The sequence below is a fragment of the Balaenoptera acutorostrata genome, chromosome X (genome assembly GCF_949987535.1).
Source record: "Balaenoptera acutorostrata chromosome X, mBalAcu1.1, whole genome shotgun sequence".
NCBI lineage: Eukaryota > Metazoa > Chordata > Mammalia > Artiodactyla > Balaenopteridae > Balaenoptera > Balaenoptera acutorostrata.
The window spans coordinates 108,452,860-108,474,712 of record NC_080085.1 but is presented as its reverse complement, the minus strand read 5'-3'; the positions used below and the strand labels follow the sequence as shown (position 1 = coordinate 108,474,712).

The 21,853-nt window shown below is 36.9% G+C and overlaps 1 protein-coding gene across 1 annotated transcript in view; it reads left to right on the top strand.

Moving 5' to 3' along the window:
- TENM1 (teneurin transmembrane protein 1) overlaps positions 1–21,853 on the top strand; it is a 352,331-nt gene that overhangs the window by 88,037 nt on the left and 242,441 nt on the right. Inside the window, exons 6-8 of the mRNA XM_057538278.1 lie at positions 1,914–2,015; positions 3,676–3,870; positions 7,543–7,743. Of these exons, the coding sequence (XP_057394261.1) occupies positions 1,914–2,015; positions 3,676–3,870; positions 7,543–7,743 (498 nt within the window). The remainder of the gene's footprint in view (positions 1–1,913; positions 2,016–3,675; positions 3,871–7,542; positions 7,744–21,853) is intronic.

The window sequence follows — 21,853 nt, the reverse complement described above, 5'->3', positions numbered from 1 at the left end:
AAGCTTCCTCCATGGCCTCCTATTAACCATCCAGGGCAGGGGAAATCCAAATGTAGATTTAAGAACTGCCACTACTTTTTGGTACAAGAAAGCAAGATAAGAAAATAGATAATAATTGTTCCATCTCTGAATGAAAAGAGAAAAAAAGACCCTTTGTGCCTTTTCGTAATGACCTTTTAAATAAATTAATGATTTTCTGAAAATAACTAATGTTTTAATGAGTTAAAAATGGTTAGCTCATTGTCAAATGTTACATTCCTGCCAGCCCAGTTGTTCAGCAGATGCCACGTGTCAGTTTCTTATCCAGTTCAGTTTTCTAGCACAGGGATCAGAGAACAGGCCACCATAAACCTGCAAAAAGGAATCTGATGTATTCACACAGATGTCAGAAGAATAATCTCTGATTGAAAATAGGGTGGCTATCCACACAGCCACTGGATTCATTCTAAGAACCACCTAAATGGACTAGATACCACTTTCTTCCTCTTGCTTTTATTGCAGAATTCCAAGTCTAGACTAGAATTCCTCTAACCTGGAAATTTACTGTCTGAAGCATTGGTTCTCAATGCTTTAATTCGGTCATCACCTGCAGAGTCACCTGAGGTATTTGTTAGAATGTAGATTACTGGGCTGCATCCCTCAGAGACAAATTCAGTAAATCTGGAGTGAAGCTCAGGTATCTGCATTTTAAGTGCCTCAGGTGATCCTACTGATATAGGTGGTCAAAAGACCACAATTGAAGAAATGCTATTTCCCAACTCTCTTTATAAATTCTCATAGTTTAATGGAAGATGCCAAGACTACTTACTAGAATATTTCCTTCTAATTGGAAATAGCTTATCCAAGTGAACCTAGATGAAGTAGATAATTTGGATTGAAAAGAAAATACTGGTACATACGAGAAGTATGAGTGTAATGGGCTAGAACATAAAAGTCAGAATCCAGGAGTGCTAAGTTATGGAAAACTTACAGAAAAGAGTAATGAGAAGATTTTTTTTTAAACTACAGGAGTAAAACATGCATATCATAATAGTTCATGGACTTGGAATTTGATGCTATCATACTCAAATACAGTTTTAAACTAAGAACAGTTTTTAACGTCATCGTCAGAGACTGATTTTTGTATAACTTTATACCTCTTCAATCAAGTTACTTAACACAAGACTTATCAAAGTACTGTTGCATTGCACATCTTTATGTCACCACAACTACCTATGGGCACCTTCAAAGCCTTCTCAATTCCCCTGAAGCCTATTCTTCTCTAAGAATGGATTGAAGGGAAATTAGTGGCAAAGAACTGATAAGCATTTACAGTCAAGATAGCATTTCTCAACAAAATACTTAGGTTCTAATGCTTTTAGTGGTGGTGAATTTAATATGAACACTTACTTTAAAAGCTTTCCATTGTCACTTATTAATGAAAATGAAATACTGATTATCATATTTAAGCTGTCAAGATAGTAGATTAAACATTTTAGGTGCTAGAGAAGAAATTTTTATTTGCTACAACCTAAATTTGAAAAATAAACAATAGACTTCGTCTTTCGGGTTACATGTTAAAGTCCATTTTGCTTTTGAGAAATGACCTATAATCCTCGTACATTTTTAGCTTTATCATGAATGTCTCATAAGAATACAACTCATCTAGACCCTTTATGCACTTTAGAGGTGAGGCTGGTTTTTAGTTCCATTCCTGAATAGCCAATTCAGCAAATCCAGGGCGCTTTTAATAATTCGGTACTGCATATGACATCTTACAGAAATCTTTGGCATCTGATTTTAAATAGTAAGTGCTTTGTAGACAGCAGAGGGCAAAGATTGTTACAGGCCCAGAGTTTTTGCAATTTCGAAAAAATTAAGGACTCTACAATCTATAGGTTTGTTCTTTTTTTTCTTTTTCTCTCTATTAATAGAAATAATGGATGACTGTTCGACCAATTGCAATGGAAATGGAGAGTGTATCTCTGGCCATTGTCACTGCTTCCCAGGATTCCTTGGGCCTGACTGTGCTAGAGGTGAGGTTGCTCTGTTATACTGATTGATTAGGGAACTCAGTGTCATTTGAGAACTCAGAATTAGTAGCAATAGGAGGAAGAGGAGGGACAGGAGTGGCAGTAGCAGCAGCAATAGCAACAACACCCGAGCTGCCACTACCAAAAGCTGAGCACTTGCTCTGCCAGGCACTGTTCTAAACACTTTGCGGTACTTCTTTTAATTCCTACATCCTACTATAGTCCTACGATGTAGATCTATTATCACAGTTTTATGGGCAAAGAAATAACCTCAGAGAGGTGAAATACCAAGGTTATCTAACAGCTGGGATTTGTACCTGGATCCTCTGACCCAACCACTCCATGATACTTCTATTCCCTTCATAAACTCATTTATAATGGATGAGCTTTAAGAAAGGGCAGAGTGGGTAACCGGTTATACACACCAAGGTAAACTGGAAGGGGTGGACAGTCACCGAATCGGTGAGTAGCCTAGAAAGGAAAGACTGGAAAGGCAGAAGTTAAACTTTCAAACTTTACTAGACTTAAACTAGACTTGCCCATAGTTTAATTCTTGAAAAGCTGTAGATAAATCACACTGTGTTTTCCCCATAGACTTCCAGTTATTACTTTAGAGATGCTTTCTGCTCATTCGCAATGTGTTCGTAAAGTTCTCAGTCTGCTAATGCTTTCATCTCAGGTTTCTCAGCCACTCCGTTTCTTTAGATTAAATTCTATTCAACGGAGAATTCTTTTTTTTTGAATTTTATTTTATTTAATTTTTATATAGCAGGTTCTTATTAGTTATCTGTTTTACACATATCAGTGTATACATGTCAATCCCAGTCTCCCAATTCATCCCACCACCACCACCACCCCCCACCCCCGCTTTCCCCCCTTGGTGTCCATACATTTGTTCTACATCTGTGTCTGTATTTCTGCCTTGCAAACCGATTCATCTGTGCCATTTTTCTAGATTCCAAATATATGTGTTAATATACGATATTTGTTTTCAACAGAGAATTCTACAGCATTTGCTAGGTTCCAAGTTCTCTGATAGATCTTGAGGAGGTGGGAGGTAGAAGTAGAGGTGATGGCTGGTATTGAAAAAATGAATAAGATAAGATACAGGCCCTGCCCGCAGGAAGCCCATATTTTTAATAAGGACACATACAGTGACAAAGCGGAGTGAGTGTTCTAATAAAGGTCTGCACAGTGTGGGATAGGCACAGACATCTGTCCAGCATAAATCTCTTTAAATGCACAACTTTTTAAAGATAACATTCTGTAATACGAATAACCCCCTACTAGTTTTATAGGTTTTCAGGGTTTTCTTCCTGAAAGTAGCATACATCTGCTTGAGGAAGAAAAACCATAAAAGAGAAAAATCCTAGCTTATAATAATGATGATAATAATAATTGTTTAAGAGTATGGTGGAATCAAAAGCAAGTACTTGAAATAATTTCTCCACTCAGGATGTTTTTATAATTTATCTTTCCCCCAATCCATAAGAGGAAAATTCTGTTTGTAATCACGAACATGTGCCGATTTAATAAAGGCTAAGACAGAAATAGTACAATTTTTTTTTTACTGGAAATATTATACGAGAATCGATAGAGAATTGCTCTTTGGAGATTTTAAAAGCATTATGAGAACATTACAAGTTCATTTGCCAACCTTCAGATTCGTGCCCTGTGCTGTGTGGTGGGAATGGAGAATACGAGAAAGGACACTGTGTCTGCCGAAATGGCTGGAAGGGGCCAGAGTGTGACGTTCCAGAAGAGCAATGCATTGACCCAACGTGCTTTGGCCACGGCACCTGCATCATGGGAGTCTGCATCTGTGTGCCAGGATACAAAGGAGAAATATGCGAGGAAGGTCAGAGCCCTGTGTTAATCTATTGCTCCAGGCTTTTCTCTCACTGAATTGTCCAAGGTGTCATTCTGGGTTTCTAGTAGAGATGTAAGTGGTCTTTGCAAACCATTAAATGCTCAACATGTCTACTTAGTACATGGAGAGGGGGAGCTTGTGTCTCTTCTGACAGCCTCTAATATTAACATGAGGCTTTATCTGTGGCCCTTGCAGAGCAGTAGTGAAAAATGGCATTTCCTCCCTCGTTTTAACACTGTTTTATAACTTGAGAATTTCCATACTGATGATTGTAGGTGTTAATTTACATGCTTTCATTATTACAGAGTGCACTAGGCTACATCTTACTTTAAAGCACATAATAAAAATAATAATACGTGCACATTTGGAACCATTTCATGAATGTTTTCTTTGGGAGTGATTTGTAATTACCATTATTATTATTGCTTTATATTGTTTATTTTTACATACCTCCTGCTGAAACTTGACCTCCATGCCTAAGGAAGTAGACTTACCACTAATGAGTTTCGAGGCAGTGCCTTTATATTAAAATTCACCCCAAAGGAGCCTTTACACATACACACACAATAGTTTTATCATTTACAAAACATACTTCAAAATAGTAATAGTTTTATAATTTAAAGAAGACACATTGGAAAATAAATTTACTAGTAATCAGACCTTTTTCATGTCACATTCCTCAAATAAGACTGATTTCAGAAATAATATTAAACCATTACCATGGGAGATGGTCTCATCACAACTGTTGTTCAGGAAAGAGACTGCTGAAAATGCACTATAATTGCTTTTTAAAGATGGCTCATTGAGACTATTACACAGCATTTTAAAGGGTTTAATCTCATTCCACTCCATGAGCAAGCCAGAGTTTAGCTTTCCACTTCCCATTAGCCATAGTAGAATTTTGGTGTGAAGATTGTATCTGTTCCAATATGAATGTCATTGGGCCTAGGGAAGGCAGTAGAGTTCCTGAGTTACTTTTGGAAGCTGTTTTTATGGGAATCCATCTGCAATCATGATATTTAAGTTGTACATTCAGATGCTATATGGACACACAGACATTCACCAAAAAATGGTGTCTATCACAACATCTACAATCTGCCCTGAAAAACATCTAACCTAATTAATTTAGACCCTTCTAATTTAAATTTTGTAAGTCGTTGAAAAAAAGACTTAGCTTATGTTTGCCTTCTAGGGGCCACTAAGAAAATTTACAGAATAACCAAGATAGCAAGGAATACCATGTTTAAATGTATAAACTTTTCAAATACAGGTTTTTAACAAAAAATATTTTAAGTCAGACATCACAAACCAGGAGCTCACAGGTTGAACTGGGCCCATGGATGGGTTTTGTTTGATTCACAAAGTGGTGGTGGTGGTGTTTTTGTTGTTGTTTAATGTGACGTATTTCCCAAAATTTAAAATAGAGAAATGTCATATAAAAGTCTCTGTTTTTAGCTTCTCTTGAACAACTAGAAAATCTGGTAACCCTGGGCCCGCATTCCTATGTGGTGGCAATGATTGTAGCCAATTAGCAGCAGCTTCCTTTAAACTGGACACTTATTCCCAGCACACCCTGTTTGTTTGTTTTTTTAATTTTTGAATTAATGTACTTTATTTTTTAGAGAAGTTTTAGGCTGATATAAAAATTGAGCAAAAAGTACAGAGTTCCCATATAGCCCGCACCCCTACACACACACACACACACACACACACACTTTCCCCTATTATTAACACCTTGCATTAGTAAAGTACCTTTGTTACAATTGATGAACCAATATTGGTACATTATGATTAGTAACTAAATAAAGCCCATAGTTTACTTAGGGTTCACTCCTGGTATTGTGCATTATATGGGTTTTGCTGAATGGATAATGTCATGTATCCACCATCATGGTATCATCCAGAATCATTTCACTGCCCTAAAAATCCTCTGTGCTCCACCTATTTATCCCTCGTCCTACTCCAGCCCCTGGCAACCACTGAGCTTTTTACTGTCTCTGTAGTCTTCCTTTTTCAGAATGTCATATAGTTTGAATCACACAGTATGGAAATTTTAAAACTGGCTTATTCCATTTAGCAACATGAATTTGTCTCCTCCATGTCTTTCCATGGCTTGATAGCTCACTTACTTTTCACTGAATTTCCGTGGTCTTGATATACCAGTTTGTTTATCCATTCATCTATTGAAGGACATCAAGGCTGTTTCCAAATTTAGGCAATTATGAATAGAGCTACTGTAAACATCCATGGGCAGGTTTTCGTGGGGGTGTAATTTTCAATTCATTTGACACCCTGTTTTCTTACATCCGGCCCATCTCATTCATGTATGCTACCAACCTGATCCTTTCAGCCATATGACTTTGTGCCTCTTACTTACATATGACTTGCCTATTCATTGAAGGTGGCCTTCTAAAAAAAGAAACTATATTAAGTTAAATACTGTTTCATTTATTAAAATTATTGTATTTTTATGTAATAAAATTACCTCCTTCTGAAACAATATTCTACATTTTAGACTTTTCCTCTCCCTCCAAATAATGAACGGATGAAATCAGATGCACATTCTGGTGTTTATTTGCTGATTAGCTCAGATATTAAAGCATTGTGCTAATGATCCTGAGATCATGGGCTAATTATAATGGCAATAACACTAATTATAATACCGCTTAGTTAGACTTACTCTGTTCCATGGTACATGCCACACCCTAAAAGTAGGCCATTCTTGCAGATGATGGCAGATTGTATCAGTCTATTTCCATTGCTGGAAAAGTAATTCAAAGCATACATCCTCATCATGGTTAAGTTATTTTGGTCTCATCTTATTTGTATAGGAAGATCAGAAATTTGGAAATCAACTTTCCCATTTCCCATGGGATGGTCACTCAATTAAAAGCACAAAATGATTTTCCCCAAGGCAAACATAGGAATCTACTTCTAAAATAGAGTGTTTGTTAGAATGTGTCCAAAAATTTCCAGACTTCACAGAATCCGAGACAAATATAATTGAGTCTGTGATATTCTAAAGCATTGAAAACTATGTCACAGCGTCCTGGTAGAAGGAGAAGCCACAAGGAAAAGAATTTTAAAATTACATTAAAAATGTTGCATTTTCAGTGCTTCTTAGGGATAAATGAGAAATTATAAGAAATTGATTATATTGTATGATTTCATGAAACAGCAGTCACCTCACCCAATACCTTAAATAATCCAAACTTAAATATATATAAAAACTCCTCTAGACACATCAAATAAAAGCCATTTCTGGGAGCTATGGTTCCAATTTCAGAAAAGACGAGGAATGACTTACTAAAAATTCTTGATCTTTCTTACAAAGCCAAGGAATTCTTATTGAAGGCCCACACTGGTCCACCCACCCATTTGTGTGGGAGTACTATACACTGCTCATAATTTCACATAGCATATGTGTGGTTTCCTTCTTCTAAGTTTAGGTTGCAACCTTTATGATAGTCTACCATGTTTTTAAGTGCTAATAATATTCTGGTTTGAACACAGCATTTACATGAGTCATTTTATTGCCTAATTAAAACAGCATAAATGATATAATATTAGGAAATCAATGTATCTCGGTTTCATTGTCCCAAGGTAAACTGGCCACACCTGTTTACTTTCAACCTTTTCCCTCCTTTTTGGGGCCTTCAGAGGACTGCTTAGACCCAATGTGTTCCGGCCATGGCATCTGTGTAAAAGGAGAATGTCACTGTTCTACTGGTTGGGGAGGAATCAACTGTGAAACTCCACTTCCCATATGTCAAGAGCAGTGCTCAGGACACGGGACTTTTCTCCTGGACACTGGAACATGCAGCTGCGATCCCAAGTGGACAGGATCTGACTGCTCAACAGGTATGTCAGAGTTTTCTTCTTGTTCTTCTTCCTTCACTCCCAAGTTCTTACTGGTCTTTACCTTAAGGTAGTGTCTCTTAAACTCTGATCTGTATGCCTTCGTGGGTTATAAAGGGCTTCCAGGTATTCCCTAGGCTAGTATTTTACTGGATTTTCATATACAACATACTGCTGGGCTTTTAATCGTATTTTTCATTGTCATAGTTCTGTAGTTGAACTTCTGTCCTCGTTCTGTATTCTCCTGTAGTTATTTCATCCATTCTCAAGTCTTTTGTTATCAGTTCTATACAGATTATTTGAAATCTGTGTCTTCCCCAAATTTAAGTAGTCCTTCCTTTCCAGCCATCTGCAGAATATTTACACTGGGTGTCCCATCATGTAAAAACTCAACTTAGCCAGGCACTTTACTCTATTTCTATATTGCCATGTTCCTGCCCGATTACTAGTCCCACAACTTTGCTTCTCTACCCTAACATCATCCACAGTTCTCCGTTGTCTATAGAAAACCTTCAGATATCCTAGCCTGTTATCAAAAGCCCAGTACAAACTATTCCATATCTCTCTCTCCAGCCTATCTTGTACTTCTGCTTCCTGCATAAATCCCTCCTTCCGCTAAAGTAATCTGTATGCTCTCCTTACCCCCACTTTTCTCTGTGCCCTTTCCTCAGCAGGAATGCTAGTCCCTCTCCACCTATGAAAATTCACCTCATCCACCCAGACCAACTACAGTTTTAGCCATTTTATAAAACTTTTCCTGATCACATCAACAGGATCCTCTGAAATCCTACCGTACTCATTGCTAGAGAATCAAAAAGGCATTGTGATGTAGGTATTTGAGTACGTGACTTGTTTTTCCACCTAAACCAAAAATAAGGGATCGTTCTTTATATATTTTTTCTTATCCTCAGACCATGTGCTCATTAAGTGAGTAGAATTAATAAGTAATAGCTCTTACAAAGCCTCTGCTGATGAATTTTGTTGAGGATGTGAAATGGCACGTGATAAGCAAGAAGGACAGGTGCTCTGTGAGCACCTGAAATAGTTTTGAACCAAAAATCTGCAATCCTGTACTATAAAGAAACAGGAGAATCGCTCTGTTAAGGGAATTAATTCTAACCTAATACTTCACTGTACAAAATTTTGTTGCCTCACATGGAAATAATATGGGAGAAAGGATTACATTTTACAATTTCAGAAAATGATTAAAATGCTAAAGACGGTGTAATAATAACTAAAATGCAAATCTTAAAAATCACTCATTTATACACTTAGCAAATATAGTGTGCCTACTATGTGCTTGGCATGGTACTTGGTGCTGGGGATATAGTGATGAACAAGATGGACGTGGTCCTTGCACACAAGGAGCTAGTGGAGGACACACATTGAACAATCAGAAGATAGTTAACAAAAGGGAAGTAACTGCATATTAGGGGACTGTACAGTATAGCTCTAACCTGATTATTAATTTATTTACTAAATGTTATTAAACACCTTCCATCCTTCCATGTGTCAGATATAGTATGATGGCCTAGAGCATATACTTACATAACAATTATTGTGTATTAGGCACTTTTCTAATTGTTGGACTTACGTTCACTTAATCTTCATAACAACCCTATGAGATAAGTACTGTAATTAGGCCCACTTTACACATGAGGAAACTGAGGCACAGAGAGATTAAATAACTTGCCCAAAGTCACCCCTATAACAAGTATCAGAGTCAGAATTTGGACTGAGGTATTCTGGCTTCATGCTTCATGCACTGAACCATTGTACTATACTGTCCTCTGGGAGCCCATCACCTAATTCACCATGTATAAAGAGGTATCATTGCTAGGCTGTGTCCAAGGCCATGTGCTGCAGAGCACAAAGAGGGGGGCATGGGTTATTTCTCTGAGAAGAAACCCTACAGCCAAGAAGACTTTGGAAAAGTCTTTTTTTAAAATTTTTTTTATTCAAGTATAGTTAAATTACAATGTTGTGTTAATTACTGCTGTACAGCAAAGTGATTCAGTTATACATATATATACATTCTTTTTCATATTCTTTTGCATTATGGTTTATCACAGGAGACTGAATGTGCTATACAGTAGGACCTTGTTATTTATCCATTCTATATATAATAGTTTGCATCTGCTAATCCCAAACTCCCAATCCATCCCTCCCTCACCCCGCCTTGGCAACCACAAGTCTGTTCTATATGTCCGTGAGTCTGTTTCTGTTTTGTAGATAGGTTCATTTGTGTCATATTTTAGATTCCACATATATGACAGGGACATAATAGGGGCTCAATAAATGTTTGGCCAATGGACAATTAAATGAGGAGGTTAGAATGGTGCCCTAGCTCTCACATCTAGGGGCAAACTGCTTCGCCTCTCTGGCTTCAGTGCACTAGAATCCTTAAGGATGCTGAGACAGGTGAACTAGAGGCTACCACATTTGTGAAACATTGAACCACATATCGCTACACTTCTTCTATTAAACAAATTTTCCTTGAGCACTTACTATGTGCCATGTGCTAGCTCTTGGGATACATCAGTGAGGAATACAAAGATTCCTGCACTAGTGGAGCTTGCAGTCTGGCTGGGAGAGATAGACAGTAAACAATGAACAAGAAGTGTACAAGTTTCTGAAACATGAGGAAACTGAGGACCAGCGAGGTTCAATGACTTGTCCAAGGCCATAGACCTGGCTAATTTGCAAACGTGCAAGTAGAAACCAGGGCTGTTGATTTCATTCTACATCTAGCGTTCCTTCCAGCCTCCACCCTCACCCCCACCAAAGGAAGAGTTAGACAAGGAGCCAGGGACTCAGGCGTATAGATTAGCTTACTGAAAAGGGAAAGTTCAAGGAGATGAAGGGCATCAAATATCAAGTGCATGAATGACACATTCTTGTCCAGATACAATGTGGACTAAATGTAGACTAAATTAGAATGCAGACTAAAGCCACGTTCATCCATTCTAGACCCAGTAGAAAAAGAACACTGGAAGCATCTCTTGCTCAAAGAAGCAAAAGAGTGAAGTGTGATCCAAAACTTTGCAGCCTTTCAGGCAAAAGGCTTCCTAATAAAACTACCAACTTGAAAAATAGGGGGAGGAAATGCCTTCCAAATCTCCGGTGTCATGGTAGGAATAGTCCTTCTGTGATTTTTAAGCTCCATAAAGGTTGTTCCCACAGAGCATACTTAACCATCGAGATGATCTCACTGTGCAGACTTTTAATTGAGTGTGCTCAGTACAGGATGCAATTTAACATCTGATTCTTATAATGGATCATGTCATTTCAAAGGTGGTGGATACGCTCTTTGCCATTGATCATTTTCTTCCTCTAAGCGCATGACGCTTAGCTGTTAGCATGTTAACTGTGCCGCTCTGATACCAAGGGGACTGCGGTGAATGGTTTACTGATTATTTTCAGTCTGTTTTCTAGGTACGTTGAGTATTGTTAGTGGCAGTGAATTGATACTTGATATAGGATTCTTTAACCTGAAGGTCTCACGGTACTTCACAAAGGTTAACTCATTAGTCTTTAAAAATCCCTCAAGAGGAATACAATAGAAGCTAGTTATAACGTAGTTTAGATTTGGATATACCGCAGGTCAAATCATACTCCCTTAAAATAGAACTCCTTGCCATGAAATCTCAGTAATACATTTAGCCTATACTGAAGATACTGGCCTTGGCTTCTAATATCAGCATTGTAAAATGCATCTACTACATGTCTTTCATAAAATCTGGCTTCTCCTGGTCACATAGTCTTTGAAGGGGAGCAAAAAAGCAGAGTTTGGAGCTTAACTCCTTTCTTCCTGATGAAACTTCCTCTGAGTCACCCCGTCTATTCTTACTCTCAGATAACTGACTGTGAAATTCATAGAAGGTAAGCATTCACAAAGAGAGGACAGCTTCTGCTTTTTCTACCCTGATTACCTCTCATTATACTGGATCTTAGAACTGGATTCATCAGCTAGAGAGATGGAACATTACGCCCTGAAGTATTTCTGAACCTCAGATATATATATATATATATATTTTTTTTTTTTGGCTATATAACAGAAATCATCTGAGGTACTATCATCATGTACCCCATCCAAGCAGGGTTAGTTCCTGAAGATCGCATAAGGCTTTGTTATAAGGATATTTACTTTCAGGCTATCCTATGACATGTGGCCATCTTGTCCATCGGAGAGATGATACTGCGTGTGTGTATTTGTGTGCGTGTGCACCTGTGTGTCTATTCACAGCACAGTGACTTTGAGTAACTAATTTAACTTCTTTGAGTCTCAGCTGCCTCATTTTTGAAATGGTAGAAGATTAGCCAAATGGCCCTTGAGGCCCCTTTCAACACTGAGATCTATGATTCTTGATACTGTTTACTGAGCTGTTGACACTGATTATGAATGGTTCATGGATGCAGTCCATAAACTCTCTTAACTCCGTATTGTTTATGGTGAGGAAATATTAATTGTAAATAGTTTTGTTTTCATCATAAGGACATCCATACTTTGATATATAGACCATGCTGTTTGAGAATCTACCTCTATTTGTAGAGGTATACATGCACACACACACATAAACATGTGTATATATAACAATGTCTTGTTATGTTTTTAAGTGTTGCCTAATGGATGGTGATATGCATCTACTAATAAAACGGATAATTAGAGGAGGAAGTTGTAAAAGGCTCATATAATTATTATTGCTAGGAAAACTTTCCTTGATTACACAAGTATCATATGCTTTTAAAACATTATTAGTTTTCCCCTTTATTGAAAGTGCCAATAATCAAAAGATTTTCATCTTATTCTACATACCTATCACATACAACGCATCACTTTCCTGCAATTTCCAGGTATTGATTAGGCCATTTGAAATGATTAGTGTGTACGCTGTATTTTTCCTACAGATATTACAGTAACAGCAGGGTTGTACCTGCCATTTGATAAAGAAGCTTTGTTCAAAATCTAATGTACATGCTGCGGGCACAACGATATAGTCATTCATCATGCCACTGAAGAGAAAAATCCACTCATATATAAAGTAACTACCATTAAGTATCTTCAGTAGAAAAGAGATAATCAATGTACCCAGATTAGGAACCTAGGATTGCAGGTACTTTTCCCTCTTCAGTTCGGGGGACACACTTGAATTTCTTAGGCACAGTAGCTGAGTTCTCAGAAGAAAAGTTTCTATTAATTAGTAAACAGTGTTAATATATTATAATGCTACAAATTCCCTGGACTTAAAAGAAAAGCTCAAATATAGACAACTATTCACCGAAACATGATGGGAAGTTCTTTTTAGCGTACAGGGACAAAAGGCTTATGACTAATTCCTATGTAGGCTTAATTATTTTTAACTTGCATTCAAAGTATGACAACCTCTGATCAAATTTATTTTAAAGTAATTCTTTTTCTACTCAGTAAAAAAATAAAGGGTAAACCTTAAGGTGACTCTGATTTGATTGATTTAATAAAACAAACCCCTGCTTGAAACATAGTGGCTACACCATTAACACTACAGTGAGGTCAAAACATTAACTGTAGATTTACTGAATCAGTAAGTGAAGTTCATTGGTGGCACTAGAAATACAACCCAAGAGCATCCTTAATAGAATTTCAATTCAAATTAAGTGTGTAAGATGGAATCCACATAAATATTTTTGAGAGGTAGCTATGAAATGGAAAAAAAATCATACTATTATCATGATTTCCTAGCAACACATCCTACTCAGAGATGGTTTGACACCCCCTAAGTTTTTTTTGTCTCAAGTGAAAATAGAAATTGAACTCCAAAATATTCTCAGATTCAAAAATCCCTTATTTTTATAAAAGAGAGTTCATTTAATAGCCATAAGATTATATATACAGTGAGGTGATTCAAAGCTCATCAGATATCAAATGTTTTCAAAATACGTCTTTTACATTCTGTTCTGAGACAATAAAAACCATGCCTGTTCTGCCATCATTAGCAGGCTGCAATGCAAAAATCCAGCGAAACTTTTGACAATTTGACAAGTTTGAAAAAGGAAGTACATTTGCAGCTTCCTCTCTGTAAATCTGAACTAACTCTACTGACTGTTCCAGGACATTAAAGCTTTAAAATTGTTTTACAAACCAGGGACATATATTAAAATAAGGTGGCAACTGTGAGGCAAGAAAATGTAATTAAGTAAGCATGAGTGTGAAGATGCATGCTTACTTACATGGTTAAAGTACAGTTAATAATAAGGAATGCATTTGGACAGACCAGTAGGGGCATCAAAAGAAAACAGGAAAATTCTGTGCTTCACTATTAAATGCATTCCTCTCATTTGCCCAAAGTCTTATTCTGAATTCCAATTCACTTTCTATTTGGCATTTTTCTCAATTCACATTTATCTACATGAAATGAAAACAGACCCAGAAAAGGGTGTATCTAAAAGGTGTATTTGGCCCTGTAGGTGAGATCCTGCAGGGAAAGTGGCCACCTGGGTGCCCACCTCCACAGTCTGACCTGCCGCCTGCTTCTCTAGTGGAGATGGCTGAGAGAGCTCGAAGGAAGCCAGAATTCAGTTGTGCACAATCGGTGGCCAGGACATACACAAGGATCAGAATAAGTTGTCCCAGTCCTGTGCAAAATCAAACGATTAGAGATACTGAAGAGCACCCCATACATCTCCCCCAAATAAACTGAAGGATACTTTCACTCCTGTAATTAAAACATCCTGCGTTTATCTGTTGGTTTTAATTTTTTCTCCAAATACTTACATATCCATTTTCTTCATTTCATTATTATGGCCATAATCCGGGGTCATTATTAGAATGTGGATTGCATATTGAGCTTTGATGATACAAAATACCTCCAGGACTGTTCCAGAGATTTGCTCTACATGTATTCTTCTGAGTCATTGGAAAGAAGGAGGAGAGGCATAGGAAGGACAGAGATTAGTCCTTCATTAAAGAGTAAGGACAATACATTTTTACCTGGAAACTTAATAAGGTGGAGCTCATAGAAATTCTGAATGGGTACTTGCCTCTGCTATAAAGAACTTGACTTGTACTTGTACTTCCACATTCCTAATAACCTAGCAAACAGGTTTCTATTACTCTCGTAACATCCATAAGGTCTAAGCAGGGTTGGTAATAAGTTTCCTCATTTTATAGCTGAAGGAACTAATTTGCCGTGAGACACAAGGAAAAAGTTACTTTATTATATATGCTTCAGAGTTGAGGTTGGCAATAGAATTCACAGCCCAGTGTCCTATCCTAAGGATCAGTGTGGATTAATTTTGTTTTTATCCTGCTTGTGACTTGCAGAGCTTCTTGAATATAAGAACCCATGTCTTATATACACTACCAAATGTAAAATAGATAGCTAGTGGGAAGCAGCCGCATAGCACAGGGAGACCAGCTCGGTGCTTTGTGACCACCTAGAGGGGTGGGGTAGGGAGGGTGGGAGGGAGACGCAAGAGGGAGGAGATATGGGGATATATGTATACGTATAGCTGATTCACTTTGTTATACAGCAGAAACTAACACAACAATGTAAAGCAATTATACTCCCATAAAGATGTTAAAAAAAAAAAGAACCCATGTCTTTCATAAATCATAGAAAATGTTTAGTCATCATCTCATCGGATCTTGATTTTCCCACTTTCTCTGTTACCTCCTTTCAGAAGTTCCATTAGACTGTCCCACTCTGGCCTCTATGTCTTTTATTCTTTTTCCAATTTTACATTTCTTTGTTTCTCTGTTGTTTTATAGGTGATTTCTTCAAATTTGTCTTCTGGCTCACTAAATATCTCTTCAGCTGTGTTTATTATGATGGTTAACCCTTCCATTAGATTTTAAATTTCAGTGATTTCTTTTGATTTCTAAAATTTTAATTTAGTTTTTTTTCAAATATGCCTCATTAATTTTTGGCAATTTCTTGTTCCTTAATCCTGTTTTTGTTTACTCTCTTTTCTTTAAACATACTAAACATTGTTATTTTATATGCTATATTTGAAAATAGATCATGTTAAGGCTTTGTGGGTCTGGGTCTGTGGTTTCTTGTTTCTGTCAACTCTTGCATATGATGGCTTGCTTTTTTGTTTCTTTTATTTTTTAATTGTTGGGTCAAATATATTTAAATTCTAAGTCTGGGGAAGATTTACGTTTGTTTCTGTCAGAACCTGTCTGCACTACAGATCAGGGCAAACTTTATTTTTTTACTGTAGTATAGTTGACTTACAATATTATATTAGTTTCAAGTGTACAACATGGTAACTATTTGTACTAATTTAAAGTTTAAATTAAAAATCTCAGGTTACAGTTTTTCGGGCCATACAGATAGTACAAATTCAGGCCCCAAACCCACATGAAACTTGACTAGTCGCCATGAAGTATCAGAGGAGGCTTGTTATTTAACATCCTCAGACCCAAGCCTGAGACAGATTATTTCCTTCTAGTCTGTTTCTGCAAGGCATATTTTCATCTAGATTGGTTTTAATATGGATCCCTGATCCTGTGCAGGCCCAAGGTTCAGCTAACAATCTGTTTCCCACTCTGGACCCTCACCAGAACTCTAGGTCACCCAGATCAGCAGATGCCTCTGGTGTGCTGGCATACCTCTGACTCTCCATATAATCTTAAGCTAATCAGCCGCTATGGGTCTCAATTTATACATCTGCAAAATGTGTTTTTCAGCTAAATTCACATTTCAATTTATTTTTAATAGTTAACTTTTTTCACTTTAAGTGGAGAAAAAATATTTAAGTTCTAATTAAGTCAAGAATTTTTTCTACTAAGGTATGTGTGAACACATTAGAGTCCAACAAACCTTGAAGAGTTTATTCCAGCTAGCAAAATGGTTCAGTTAGTGTGCATTGGAAGAATGTTCTGAGAAGTACTGTTCAAAAGATATTTCTGAAGCCATAGCAGTCAAAGTTAACGGTGGAGTCAAGAGTAAACAATTTCAACAATCAAAGAGAGCTTCCCACACTTCTCTGCTAGGTCCATTCATTTTTAAAATTGAATTCTGCATGTCAAGCAGTGAAAGGTAAAGCATTCTAAATACTACTGCCTGCTTTCATTTCCAACCGTCTTTGTTTATTTCTTCTTTGACAGACTTTTGGCATAATCATGGAATATTGACACTAGATTACATCTTAGAGATCACCTAGGTTTGCCCTTCCTTTTATAAAAGAAAACTGAGGCCCAGAAAGGTTGAATGATTTTATGTAAGGTCAAGTAGCTAATTAGGCATATAGTTAATATGAGAGACAAGTCTCATGATTTCTGGTTTAGACCTTTTGTCCAATATACCATTCAGAGAGCCTTGTTCAAATTCAACAGATGTTACCTTTCCATTGTCAGCACTGCCACTGAATCTCTAGAAAATTGGCAATGAGCATATATACAGGGCAGGATCCCAGCATCTATCTCTTCCTTGACTATCAGAATGTTATGATTTAGGGGAGAAGTAGGTTGATGAAAGTGATCTGAGCCAGTGTTGGGAAAAAAAAAACAATGTTATGAAAATTGTCAGAGATTCAGCATAGAAAAATTCAGACAGAAATGAACTCAAATCCCAGCTCTGCTTCTAAGAGTTACTGTGTGACCTTGAGTAAGTTAATTGGTTTCTCCGAGCCTCTCCTATAAAATGGGGAAGTAATTCTTACTTTGTAGGGTAGTTGTAAGGGTTAAATGAGATAATATATGTGAAACACCTAGCATAGTGCTTCTCCCATAGTAGACATTAAATTATAATAATAAATAGTAGCCATTATTGTCATTATATTTCAATTCTCATTGTAAAGACACATTTCAAAGACAAATCTTTTGTAAGTAGAAGATAAATTAGTAGCTGTCTCAAAGAAGTTCATTTTCAGACGTGGTAAAGCTGAATTAATTTAAAGGAGTATGAAAATTCTTTCTATTCCAAAGTCATTACATTTATTTTTGGTCCCTTTCCAAATGGTATTATTTCTTGTGTTTGTAGAATAGATGTTTCACTGAAAAGTTGGCTAAAAAGTATTTATTCTATCTCTCCACTCCCTTTACTTTAAGTCCTGCTATTCATCATAAAATCACATTCAAGGAAAATTTATATTCCTGATCTGTCTGCTAAGATTAGGTTCAGTAACAGGAAATACCTCCCTCAGGGGAGGCAAAAAAAGAGTAGCTTTAACAAGATATAACTTTGACCTTACTCTCACACAAAAGAAATCTAGAGGTGGGCAGACCAAGGCTTATATGATGACTCCAGAAAGAAAGTTTCTGCTGGCTCACACCTCTAGTATCCCTAAGATGGGACCCTTATCCTCATAGTACACAATGGCAGCCAGTGCTCCAGCCACCACATCTTCATTTCAGGCACGATGAAAGAATGGAGGAGAAAAGGGCCTGTCTCCTCTCTTTTAAGGAGACTTAATTGATGCTACTGCTGGAAACATTTACTTATATCTCATTGACCAATAATTAAATCATGTGACCACACCTAGATGCAAAGGAAGCCAAGAAATGTAATCTTTATTTAAGGAAGCCATGTGCACAGCTAAATAACATCAAATTTCATTGTAGTTTTCTAGCTTCCAACCAACACATCAGGGCAACAAGATCACTTCCGTGACTCACCATGTCCTCAACATAAAGCCAAACCCATAGCTCAATAGAAATAAAACTTTCTTTGTATTGGGACAGTGAGACACTTTGCCTACGGATCCTCTTCAAGATTTAGTATGGAAAATGAATTAAGGTATCTCCTTATTAGTTGTCGTATTGATAGCATGTTGAAATGACAATATTTTTGACATATTGGGTTAAATACAATATATTATTAACATTAATTTCACCTGTATTTTAAAAAATTTTAATGTGGCTACTAGAAAATTTAAAGTTACATCTGTGGCTTACATTTGAGGTTCACATTATATTTCTATTGGACAGCATTGCTCTAGCATATGGCAGTATTAAGTTTAGCCTGGAAAATATAGCTAAATGTATCTTCTAAATTAAACTGAACATAATATAACTAAATGTATCTTCCAAATTAAACTGAACATATTCAGATAGCAAGGTAACTTGAATAAGTACCTTGTAGTATAGGATTGTCAACAAAGTCAGCTGTATGTGGAAAAGGTTTACCAAAAATGATGATTTGGGTTTTAGTATAATTGATCAACAATCCTTTTTGGCACTAAGACACCAAGGGTAACCATAATTAAATCCAGTTCTAGTTTATGACAATAAAACCATAAGAAAGAAGTATAAAAGAATGCTTATACTTATATTTCCTAAGACAGGAGAAGCATCAAGTCATTATACTCAGAGTTCTGCAAAATATGATAAAGAATACAAATGTGGGACAACAATAGAATAATTAAATGCCTAATGATAACCTACTTCTTGTATAGAACATAGGCCTGAGAAGCCCAGACTTTTAATCTCTCAAGAAGGAAACCAGCATGTGTTTTAAATAAAATGTCTAATGAAGTAATAGGTTTCTAACTTGGATGGACGAAAGAGTTTTTATGTCATAAAATGAGTTAGGACACTCTTGAGTGCAGCCAGAAAACCTATAGAGATAATAAACAAACTGGCACGGATTAGAGCTTGTCATTCAGAGTGGCTCTTGGGTGGTTCTTCAACCATGAAATCTTCCTCAGATGCTTTATTTAGCTTGATTGTTTAAAAAATCATGTGTGCTATATAAGGGGGAATTACTAAAACATAGACAGAGGTGGCTCGGGATCACCAAGTTGTCAGTTGTCATCTGAGAGATGCCATGACCTTGCTCTCTAAGTACATACCTGTGTAACTACCACAGACCCTGGCCTCTTTACGGGATGGAACAACCAAATTCAGATCTTTCCACAAGGTCATATGAAATCTGAGTTTTTACTTAGCAATAAGCTTTTCATAAACACAGCTTGACTTTGATAAAAATCCAATGGCCTCTTTTTATTTAGGAAGGTCACCACGTTTGTTTTTCTCTATCCAACATTCTTGGCAAACCAGATACTAGGACAGTAGAGACAGAGAGTGTATCCATTTTAATTATCATCCACCCATTCATAATGAGAGATGTCCCTCGCTTAAGGACCATGAGGGAAGGATTGAAATGGCCCTTGGGAATCAGTGGATTACCAATAGAGTGTGATAGCTCCCAGGCCATCTCAATCCTCTCAGCCTCCTGGCATTGTCAGTCCAAACATAAATGCTAAAAGAGCTCTAGAACAGCTATACCAAGGGTTAAAATAGTGACAAAATTATTAATTTCTGCCTTTTTCGTAATATCCATCTAAGCAAGGTAGTGAGAAAGAGAAGCTAATCCTAGTCAATAATCCTATATAGCAAATAAAATCTATAATGTTGGCCTCCAGGCTAGATACAAAGTTTCTTATAGATTTATCCCACATCCTACTCTTCAGTACCAGCAGGTTTGGTGCATAAAAACATTTTTTATGTGTGAGGAAATTTCCTTTTGGGTTAATACATCTCCCTCTAAAAATATATCTCTCTCTAAAAGATTGGTTCATGGGGAAGCAACCCACATAGTCCCTGAAGACTTCTGGTAGAAAGCAATAGGATCCACCACCATCCTAGAATTCAACTCTTAAGATATGACTAATTCTACCATAAGGAGCAGAGAATGGATAAAAGTTCAAAGATGATTTTAAAAGGGCCATATATCCAAGCAAACTGTGTGCACCTTGACAGGAGATATACAAGGGTAAAGGCAAATCATTTCCAGATTGTCAGGGAACTGAATCAGGACCAAAAGGAAGACAGTCCAGTATATGTCAGACATTCAATAGCGGTTCACCTTACCTCTGCCAAGTTTTGTAGTTGTTATTGTTTCTTAGCTAAGTGGAGAGGGAGAGAGGCAAAACTCTCATATATGGGAAGATACCTATGTTAAACACAAGGTCTCATGAACATGTTTAAACCAATCAGAAAAGACAGTGTAACAACAGGGTCTCTACCTGTGGAATTCCAGCCTGGGATGTACCAGAAAAATCCTGGTCATCAAAGAACACTTTGGTGACTCTGAGGATTCTATTTTATATAGATAGATACATCCAATATAATTATTATATAGTACATTGTCTGTTGAAGCTTCTACCAACACTGGACTAGTTCAACCTAATCTGGCAGACAAAAACCTCTGTCTGCAAAGTTGGAAGACCCCCTATTTCTGCAAATGTATTAGACATACTTTTTCTGGCCCAGGTAATCTGTACCATGGTGGGGCTCATTAATGACTATAATGATGATTATGATAATAATAATAGTGACAAAGATATTACATTTATTGAGCTCTTACTATATACATGCTTTACATTATTATGCATTTAATCTTCATGACAAGTCAGTATTTCCAAAGTATTTTCTATACAACTGGTTACTGCAAGATGTTATAGACAAACAAAAACCATTCTATGGTGAAAAAGTAAAAGGAGAAATCTACGTGTTAGCTCCCACTTGAAAATTCACAAAGCACATTCTCATGTTATAGATTCTAAAAATTCCCTGCATGATGAAAGCTGTCTACCAGAGCTTCCCACAAAATTTTGATCAGTAAACCCAGGTTTCGCTTAACATTTCTTTATATCCTGTGGAGATAGAAGTGTTCTTTGGAACCACTTTGGGAAAAGGTGCTATAGAATGCTATCATCATTTTATAGATAAGGAAATGAAAACCTAGAGAAGTTCAGCAGTGTACCTCAGATCACATAGCCATTTGGAGGCAGAACCTTTGAAGCTAGGTCTATTTATTGCCAAAGCCCATACTCATCATTAACTGTAATGACTCAGATAATTGTTATCACATATTAACTGTCTATTATGTTCAATATGCTATATGTATATTGCCTTTCATCCTTGTAACAATCCTGCAGTGAGAGTACTGTTATTCCCATTTTATAAATGAAGAAAATGAGGCTTGATTAGATCCAATGGCTTACCCAGACCTTGCCAGAAAAGCTTATCCAGGGCTGTCAACAGGACTGTAGAGCTGGCCGGTTCTGGTTATGTAGTCTTAAGCAAATTACCTAACCTCTTGAATTTTCAATGTCAGTATCTGTAAAATGGGTGTAATATCTCTGGCACATAATGGTTAGTAAATAGTTTCTAAAACAAGTGTAA